Genomic DNA, 10,611 nt, shown 5'->3' with positions numbered 1-10,611 from the left:
AGGATGCTAGCAGGCTGAGAAATGTTATCACTAAAGCCAGGATAACAACAGGCTGTGAACTTTGCATCTGGGGGGGAGGCAGAATACAGGCTTTACAGCATGAGACAAGATCTATCAGGAAGGCAAGGTTTTGAATCAAATAGCTGTTTTGTAATTTTTGATATAAGAATCTTTTGGGAGTCTGGGATAATTACAGTACTCTTTTTGATTCATCCTTCCTAGTGACTATTTGATCCAAAATTCATAAGGAGTAGCAGGATTCCAGCTGTATTTTTGGGCGAAGACAGAATTTGTATTACAGAAAGCCAGGAAATATATGCAAAAGCACCATTGACCAGATAAATCAATGTCTCTCTCCTAGTTAATTTGCACCAACCCTGCTTCTTTAAGAAGGCCATCATAATAGATACTAGGATTACAAGTCCTTGGAGGGCAGAATTCCTTATAACTTCGCAGCATAGCTTCTCCTCTGATGAGTTAAGATGGCATTGAATGTGACAATAGTGGACTGAAATTGTAAAAATCTCATTGGTTTTCAATATATTTTTCTTTGCAGCATTCCTGGTGTTTTCACTGCTATGTTAACTGGAACAAAAATACCATTGTTGAAACATGAATAGTAGAAATTGTTCATCTAGGTAGCTGGTCAAGCAAAGGAACATTTTTCCCCCAATGGCTCATCTAATACTGCCCAGTGATGTGTGATCAAGCATGGTCAATAGATCAGAGGCTAATCAAACTACTTTAGAGATATGATGGGAACAAGAATAAGTTGAAAACTGTCTCCTAAATATTAGAAGGCATTTTTCATAGCAGGACTGGGGGTATGGCTAAAACCAAAAAATTGGTTCCTTTAGCTTAGTAAATTCAATGACAGAGAACTTGAATCCTTCTCCTGTATGGTCTTAAGAATATTATGAACTCAGTTATATATATTCTGATGTGTGGAGACTGTCAGGGATTTGCATCAGTACTGTAAAGTTACATTCTGGAACCTCCATACACTAACTAAGCAAACAACACAGACTAGGATGTTCCATGTCTAAATGTTGCTTACTTTGCATGATTTATTCTGCCTGTCACAAAAGGACAGATCTTTCTCAAGCTCTGCTCCCCAATGACGGGGAAAGCCTGTCCCATTGCCAGGCCTAATTTGTGAGGCCTTGCCAAGTATTAGATTTTTATTTAACAGGTAGAAGCTTGGATTTTACATGAAGCCACAGCACGAAGTATGTTCAAGAAGTTGAGTCCCCCCTCCCATTTGCAATGAGGACAGTACACGTATGACAGTTCACGTTGCAGAGGTTGTCCATCCCAGTCTGCAACTTCTTAACAGCACTTGCTTTTCTCATGCCTATTCTGTTTTGAATTTCTCTTCTCCCAGGATCACAGCAGGTGGCATTCCTAGGTAAACTTGGTTGATCTTGGAAAAATTAAATACCTTTGGTTAAATCTAGCTAGTATTTAGATAAAAGGCTGGATTGGGAAATTAAAAAAAAAAATCTTGAAAGAAAGCAATGATGCACTACATCTATACTATTGTTAAGATGACTACATGTCTTAAGATGTTGAGTTTTACTCAAGAGACTTTACTTTCAACCTTCCCCTTTTATTTTCTGCCTTTTATGTCCGATTCTCTGCAGTTTTCTTGGCAAGAGTTTTGAGACTGCCTCTTTCCTGGGGCCAAGAAAAAGTAACTGGTCCAAAGTCACCCAGCTGGTTTTATATCCAAAGCAGGACTAGAACTCACTTTCTCCTAGTTTCTAACCTAATGCCTTAATCACTGTACCAAACTGGCGCTTCCCTTAAGGCAATACAAATTTTAAATGGTTTTGTGATTTTAATGGAAATGAAAACATGTTTTGATTTCCATTCTTCCCCACTGGCATACCTTTACTAAGTCTCAGATCATAAAAGCAGTGCATTCAGATTCTGAAGATGGCACATTACATTAATCATTACAAAGGGATTGAAGTAGTGACTTTTGCTCTCAAGCTTTCTTAAGGACAGAAACCTCTGAATAGTTCAGAGTAATTAGCGGATTCCAGGCTACCATTGCATGCTCTTCAGTGCTTCTCCTAAAATAAGGTGGGGCATGCTCATGTAGTACATGCAGTCATGTCATGTCTCCATGGCCAACTTGACAAAATGACAACCATAGGCAGGCTAAATCACTTGGGGGGGAATGGCAGTATATCTGCCTCAGATGTGGGATGCTTGCTTATTGTGTGTGGTGCTTTCAGAGTAGACTACCTGATCAAAACAAGGATTAAGCAGGATTTACTTCTAACAGGGAGGTTCTCTATACATGAGTGATTTTACTTGTATTCTGACACAATTTGGCTAATCTGTTTCAGGCATTCTTTCAAGACTGAAAAAGATGTAATCTCACTTAAATCTGGCTCTGGCTACAACAAAGTGGGTTTTATGTATTTAAAAGATTTGCTCAGGTGTCCTTACGTATCAACTGCAATTGGGAAAGGCAATTATGTCGCTAAGCAATGCAATTGTAAAGTAAAACACCACACGACTGACATGACAACCCATCTTACAACATCAGTTCCACTTGTGGTTGTGAAGCAAATCACCTACGTTTGTCATGCATAATGTCATGTGACCTTGCTACTTCCTGCCAGCTTCCCCATTGACTTTCCCCCTCCGGAAGCTGGCTGTGAAAATTGCAAATGATGATCATGTGACTGTAGGACACTATGACAGCTGCAGGTTTGAGAACTGGTCATAAATGTTCAGTTCCATTGTATTTTCAAACGGTCGCTGAACAAATAGTAACCAAGGATTATCTTAAAGCACAGCTCTGGGTGGCTCACAACAACAATAAAATTACAAAACAATTAAAAAGTGATTTTTAAAAAAGGTGCGTCGTCCATCTTCCTGGGATGCCCCCAACAAGCCATCCACAGGCTCCTATCTCACTCTGTCCCAATGCTGGAGGAAGAGCCAAGTCTGTAAGACTTCCAGAAGTTCATGTGTGTGGAGATCCTATCCAGATCCTGGGTAGGGCCACTACGGAAAAGGCACGCTCCATATTGCCGTTAGAGGGCAATATTTAATATGGGAAGAAGGACCTGTGGAACATAGTTCTGAGTAGACTGGTAACACTGCTATTAATAAGCACAATGGAAGATAATGGTCATTCTTTGGTTAATTTTATTGCTGGATGTCGTTTTCAGACACTGATTATTTGACTTATTATGGAATGTGCTTTGTGTAATGTCTTGCTGTACTTCATTCTCCTTGCCTTCTGAAATGAGGAAACTAGAAGAGAGGCATAATGTTGTTTACAAATCACCTAGTTTAGGGATTGACTTTTTTTTTATTTGCACACTTATTTTTAAGTCACGGTTCTCTTTTCAAATTAATTTATTCCCCAAATACTAAGCTGCATCGGACCATTATTATCTGTTTATGGTTCCAACCATTTTTAAAAAAACAAGATTGTTTCTTATCAGTTGCACTGCCCATAATTGATGCTATGCATAAACTGCTTCAGTGGAATTGAAGATACTTCCTACAAGTCAAGTGAAGGTTTGATCCACTACTAATAGCTTGCTATTAACCAATGGAATTGGACTGAGGTGTAGGATAATTTTTCCACCAACTATATATGCTTTTTCTTGTTTAATGCGAATCTGTATTTACTGCCAGCAACATTTCTGTTCTGGACATTGTTGTTTTAGTGGAAAACCATCTTTTTTAAAAAAAGACTGACAGACTGACTGAATGGGAAGAGTACATCTTTAAAAAAAAACTATAAAAATCTTAAACATTGAAGCAGTTTTAAGAAGTCCGTATGTAGAATATCAAAGTTTTTCATGCAGTCTTAAGCCATCCTAAGAGAGTTTACATAATAAAAAATATATAAGCAGCACTGGGCATGGTATGTGGAGAAAATATTACCATAAATGATGTCATTGGCATTATCCAATAGGAGTCCATGTTACCTAACTGATACATATCTGTGGTAAGGTCAGGCCTATTAAAATATCTGTAAAACCAGTTTATCCACAGAGCAAGGCCGAAGCAAAAAAAGCAATATTTTGAATTTAACTATTTATGGCTAGAAAGTACTGACAAAATAGTTGATCTTGGTAGCAGCCAAATCTTGAGTAAGATTACCTTTTAGACACAAAAATTGGAGAAATACTAATCCGGGAGACAAATTTACTATTTCAGGGGAAATTAGATACCAAAAATGGAGAGAGTTTCACAAATGAATGAACAGATGTGTACATTAGAGAGAGAAGAATAGAAAAGCATAGTCTTAAGGATTCTTCAGTTCTCTTGTGAGCATAACCCACAGCTCTCCTTTCGTGGAACTGGTGGGCCTTCTGTATTTGCTCTCAGATTGCTATACAGCCTGTACATCCTACTTCCAAGCAAATAAGAAATTTCTGCAAAGGAGGGAGGGTGGCAAGTTAGTGTTTAATGTCCATGTTTAGTCATGATTACATACAGTCTTCATTGCCACTGAGATTTTAAGTTACAGTCCTGTAGTCTTGTTCACATTGTAAAACGTAATCAGCCAGGGCCCCTTTTTTAAGGGAGGAATTTCTGAAAACAATTTCTTTGTCCCTTGTACAGGTAGTCCTCAATTACAACCATTCGTTTACTGACTGTCTGATGTTACAACAGCACTAAAAAAGTAACTTACGACCCGTTTTTCACACTTACAACCATTGCAGCATCATGTGATCAAAATTCAGACGCTTTGCAATTGGCATGTATTTATGACGGTTGCAGCGTCCCGGGGTCATGTGATCCCCTTTTGCAACCTTTTGACAAGCAAACTCTAGGGGGGCAGCCTGATTCACTTAACAGTTGTGTTACTAACTTAATAATTGCAGTGATTCACTTAACAACTGTGGCAAGAAAGGTCGTAAAATGGGGCCAAACTCACTTAAATTTTGGGCTCAGTTGTGGCCGTAGGCTGAGGACTACCTCAACAGTGGCCTTGTAAGAATGTTCAGCTGTCAATCTTTCAAAATAGTCTTGCCAATGATAAAAGTGAAAAGTTAGAGAGGCCTGAGGAATTGCTTCTCATAGAGTTACAAAAATGAAGTTGGCATTTCCTTTCTTCAGCTGTGTTGTAACATTTTTCTCTTTTTTAAAGTTTTAGGCTTGGAATATTAGACGGCCAGAAGAGGTTTGAGGACTCCCTGAGGAACTACAGAAATATACTTTGATCTACGTGCAATCCAAGTTCACACGTCTAACAAAAATGCCTATATTGAAGCAGCTGGTGACAAACTCTGCTAATCCTAAACGCCGGTCTCGGGCTGATCTGACAACTGAGATGATCAGCGCTCCTCTTGGTGATTTCCGTCACACCATGCATGTGGGCCGGGCTGGGGACGCCTTTGGAGATACCTCCTTCCTCACTAGCAAGAGTGGGGAGGGAGAGCAGGAAGCTACGGAGGAGACCAGCTCCTTCTCCAAACCTGGCCTGCTCTCACGGAGGTTTCGCAGCAGCAAGCGGTCTCATTCCGTGACGCGTGGTGACCGGCGGGATATGCTGGGCTCTCTGAGGGATTCAGCTATTTTTGTGAAGAATGCAGTATCCCTACCCCAACTCACCGAGAAGGAAGTAGACAAGAGTGGTGGGAAGCAGCTACCCAAGAGCCTCTCCTCCAGTCCTGTGAAGAAAACCCCCGAGGAGAACATCCTTCAAGAGAAACACACAAATGGTGCTGCTGAAGTCATCAACTCCAAGCCCCACAGTCCTGGCTCGGAAGAGCGTGATTTTGGGGATGTGACTGATTTGCCTTTAGTCATTCCCAAGGACAGCTACGGCATGAAGCATGCTGAGTCCATCCTTTCTTTCCATATTGATCTGGGGCCTTCCATGTTAGGGGACGTCTTGGGCATTATGGATAAGGACTTGTGGGAACAAGAAGACTCTGGTTACCATGGAGCAGAGGACCCCCAAAGGGAAGTTGGCTCCATAGAGACATCAGCAGCCCAGTGGTTTAGCCACGAAAGCAAACTTGTCCTGGATTCTGTGATTCAAAATGATGGCCACAGAGTGGTCACTTACAGTCCTGGATCGGCTCGCAGCATCACCAGTCGTACGACCATAGACAGCAGTTCGGTATCCAGCTGCGTGTCCATGGGGGAGGAACAGCGAAGCGTAGCCTCTAAAGGACCCAGCCACAGCCTTCCAGGTGATGGGAGGCACAACCCTGTGAAACAGCCAGAGAAGGAGTTCTCCTTCATGGATGAGGAAGATGAAGAGATAAGAGTATAAAAAGCCGTATACTCCCTTTGAGTTGAAGGAGAAAATGCAATTGAATCTGGAATAAACAGCATGATACGAAGAAAAAAAAACAGTTTTAAATGCTTTCACCAGCCTTCTTAGGCTGCAGATTTCATCATGATTACTTTCTTAAATAGGCTGCTGGGGAAAAAAAATTTCTTTCTTTCCCCATTTGGGTGTATTGCAAGGGTCAAGTTGGAAATCACATATAAATGGTGTTTTGTACTTTTAAAATAATTGATTCCTATGTTCATAGGGATGCCTAAAGTAGATGCTTGAAGATATTTGGAAAAATGTTTGACACAAATCTGGCATATTCAAACTTCTTTTGAAAAGGATAGCTCTTGGTTTTAACTTATCTACTTGCCTGTTTAAAGCAATACAGAGCTGAATATTAGGACAAAGCTCAAAAGCACTAGTTTCCCTATTAATATGTAAATATATTTTTATTTGTTTTCCTTTACCTTTGTACTAGTGCTTTTAAGATTTTTTTTCTTTGTATTTCCAAGGAGAATTCCTTTCTTCACCTTGCAATAGTATGCAGGTTGTTATATGTTTTTAGAAAGGAAAAAAAATAGGAGTTTGAAATAACCAGATCTTTCAAATCTACATATTTGGATGCCAATAATGTTCTCCTTTGGGCAGACCTCTGGAAGTATTTACCACCAATGGAAATCTCATTATATTTCTTTTTAAAAATCATATGACAGAACTCTTTGGAAAGCAGATTGAGAAGAATTACACCTCTTATGTCTGCCATCTACAGCAGGACCTTCTCTTAGTTCTTGAGGGAACCAGAGATGGAAAGAATAAAAAATTTAACCTAGCTTGAAACAGACTTCCCCATTTCTAAAATTTTGTTACCATTTAGAGTGACCACATGGCTCTTTCTACGGTAGGAAAACACTCTTGGAGATGCATAAAGCTGCTGAGAGAAAAATATCCAACAAGGTTGATCAGCCTGGCTACCCATTACTAAACAAAAGGTTAATTTATTTTCCTCTTCAGGATTTTCCTGTGAGTAAGCAGATGGGATGTCCTAAGAACTGTCTATGTCATTAGATCAACCCATGAGGGACGGGGACAGAGAGACAATTAATTGGGTGACTGCTACTGACTTGCATGTTTTCAGATGTAAATGTTAAGTCCCCCAAGTAACCTAACCAGATAGGGCTTCATTCTTTCTTAGTTTTTATTTCTTTAGAATGTATCAGCAGAGCTGACTGAAGCACAAAGAGCTTAGCATTCGTCATTCCAGGAACAATGGAGAAGGGCAGTGCTAAGTTCCTTCTCTTTGAAACTGTTTTCAGTTAACTACCTTCCCCGGCATCTTTAGGAGGTGCTCCTAACATTCCTGTCTCAAAGATGGATTTTATTTGGGGTTGGTGGGTGGGGGTATTTTTCTTTGTTGGCCTTTATATTTTGCTGGGCATTAAACACTAAATTGCTTTTTTTTTAGATTTATATATATAAATACGTTATGTATTAGATGGGCCCAGTCCTTTTGGAGAAGGAGTATTCCTTGGCTGTGACTTGTGTATGTACATGGTATTTGTTCCATGCATCTGCTGGAGGATTTTTTTTTTTAAAAAAACAACCAGAAGTGTTTGTTTTCAAATACAAGGAAATTAAACTATAGTGAGGAAAACAATTGTTTTAAAATGTGGACTTTTTGTGTGTTTAGGGGTAAAGGATTGAAATCAGACAGCAATCAGATGATTCAATATTCTCATTATATAAAGTTGGCTAGTTAAAAACACCTGAATAGCTCAGTCATTAGACAATCATAAGCTTTAAAGTACAGTGGTACATTTTCTGACCTTGCATCTTTGTTGTGGAAAAAGAACAATTCTACCACTTAATCCTTTCCATACGTTTCTCCAGAAATCTATGAAGCACATATTCTGAGTTTGGATGACCAGATAATTTAAACAGAACTTTCATCGTTGGCCAAGTGGGCTAGGACTGAGAGGAACTAAAGCAGGGGACTTCAAACTTGGCCCTTTTATGACTTGAGGACTTCAACCCCCAGAATTCCTCAGCCAGTATGCCTGGCTGAGAAATTCTGGGAGTTGAAGTCCACAAGTCATAAAAGGACCAAGTTTGAAGGCCTCTGAACTAGATAGAGGTTAAACAAAATCTGGAAGGCCACCCTGGTCTGTGATGTTAGCTTTTTCTTCTTTTCATATCCTCTTTACCTTGTTTATTTCATTCTGGTTGTAGTTGTTTACCAGCTTGATCAGAACCTTTGCTGTCCTGGATAACACCCCGGGGCAGCAAAAGCTTTGCTTCATTATATCACTTATATGAAATTTGACCTTGTGCTCATATCCTGCCTCCATTCAGCAATAGTTCACGGATGTGGTTTTTCCATAAACCCCATGCAGCATTGGCAGTTGGGAGGGATGGGAATTGTAATCCAAAATATTGACTGGATATAAGGTTCTAGCAATATTCCACTGAGCAAGGTATATCCCTGTCTGGAATTTTGAATGGTTTGAATCACAATAGCTAATAAAACATTAGTTCCTCCTCTTTTGGAGGAATATATGGAAGCCCATAAGAACTGCCAAGTCAAATACAGGCTGATGACACTGAATCAAGATCTACTATAGATATAATTTCTGCTGTCTGATAATAGTTGCAATCTATAAAGCATTTGAACCTTATAGTAAGTTACTGCAACTCATTGGTAGACCATAAAGTACATCTCTTCCAAAATGTCAAGGCAGTATAAACAATAACCCCCCCCCCCCCACACACACACACATTTGAACTGATAATGTTACCTATTTGGGTAATGAAACATCTGCGAATAAACAAGCTTAGAGAGCACTAAGACCTCCACAATTAAACCTCGAGCTACAGATAATTCTCTTGTATTGAGCATCAAGAACTCCACAGTTCAACCTTGAACCTCTTGTATTGAGACCAACAGAATTTCAATATTCAGCTCGGTGAGCCATAATTCTGCCTATCTGCCTTGATCTAAGACCACAGTAAGCTGAAACATGAGAGACAATAGCATTCTTTTCAGGAACACCAACAATTTATTGCTTCCAAGTTATTCTCTTTTTCCCTTTGTTCTGCAAAAGGTTCTGCTCAAAAAATTATCCTCCTTCTAACTACAGAGTTGTCCAAAGAATGACAGCTCCTCTTCTCTCCACTAAATGGTATCAACATGTACAGATTCTTGATATTAAAACATGTTTTGTGTATACCAGCAGATGGCACTGGTTTATAAAACTATCTCATCCACCTGCAGCTGTTTCTACTCCAGTCCTGACCTTATCTGACTGAAGTGCAATCCTCCAATTCTTGTAACCTGCCTTAATCTATAAAGCCTCTCACAGTGCTAAAGGTGCAATACACAGAGGGAATGTGGGAGGTCCTGACTGACCCTGCTTTCTGTCCTCTAGGGGAAAGTCAAACCTGATCTCTGTTCCTTTTGACCAAGGGTGTCAAATTGCCAGCCTGAGGGGCTGGTTTCATCATACCGAAGCTGGGCCCACCCTATTGCCGGCAATGCAAAAAGAGTCGCAATATGTTGTGACACATCATGTGACGTGGCGAGTTTGACACCCGTGCTCTTGACACTTGAGTGACTAAGCCTGTTGTCATGGCAAAGCTAATAGGAATTGAGTTTCAATGATTGGAGCCACTAGAAACGTGGCTTGTCTCAAGCTTTCCTTGTGATATGTTGGTTTACACTGGCCTGAAATCTTTATGCAAACAAGTTTTGAATCGCTTCTAACTGAGTATAATGCAAATGACAGGGAAAGAGAGTGGCCTATATCTGGTATGTTTAAATGTAGCTTAGGAGTGATAATGGACTGATTTGTAAAGAGAAATGTCAAATGATATCAAGGCTCTACTGTGTTTCCACTCTTCCAGCGTGCCAGAGTCAGCTCCCTGTTGTGTAAGCAAATACATCAGCAGACAATGCAGGATCTATCTGATGCTTAGTCCTCATTACAACAGAAATGCTAGTCTGGGACACTGATCCATTGTTTTTGAAACAAATAAAAGCAGCCTCTAGTTAGGGAGAGCCTTTATAAGCTACTGAATGAGAGATTCAATCTGCTGTTTCCTAAATAGCCAATACAGCAGGGTATGTCTACACCTTCAGATAAAGGAGAAGTCTTCTACTGTAATGTTGAAACTCTAAAGAAAGCAAAATTACACACTGTATGCCAGTTTGGAATCTTATGTAAGCTCCTATATGTATTGGGTTAGATGACCATTTTTGACTAGCATGCAACACATAATTCTCTTATTAAGGCATTACATTAATGTTTCTCAACCTTGACAATTTTAAGGCATGTGGACTTCAACTC

At 39.8% G+C, this 10,611-nt stretch overlaps 1 protein-coding gene across 1 annotated transcript; it reads left to right on the top strand.

Moving 5' to 3' along the window:
• The first annotated feature begins 5,140 nt into the window (after positions 1-5,140).
• On the top strand, positions 5,141-7,922 carry CDC42EP4 (CDC42 effector protein 4). The gene has a single exon (XM_015811096.1). It carries the CDS (start codon positions 5,240-5,242, stop codon positions 6,263-6,265), a length of 1,026 nt encoding a protein of 341 aa, XP_015666582.1. The 5' UTR covers positions 5,141-5,239; the 3' UTR covers positions 6,266-7,922.
• The last annotated feature ends 2,689 nt before the right edge of the window (positions 7,923-10,611 follow it).

The sequence above is a fragment of the Protobothrops mucrosquamatus genome, unplaced genomic scaffold (genome assembly GCF_001527695.2).
Source record: "Protobothrops mucrosquamatus isolate PMUCROS unplaced genomic scaffold, P.Mucros_1.0 scaffold30, whole genome shotgun sequence".
In the NCBI taxonomy this organism is placed as follows: domain Eukaryota; kingdom Metazoa; phylum Chordata; class Lepidosauria; order Squamata; family Viperidae; genus Protobothrops; species Protobothrops mucrosquamatus.
The sequence above is the reverse complement of the archived record's forward strand: the minus strand, read 5'-3'. Positions and strand labels throughout refer to the sequence as shown.

What these genes read in the sequence shown, in the direction of transcription:
- CDC42EP4 (XM_015811096.1), top strand. Translation starts at nt 5,240, where the DNA reads ATGCCTATATTGAAGCAGCTGGTGACAAACTCTGCTAATCCTAAACGC.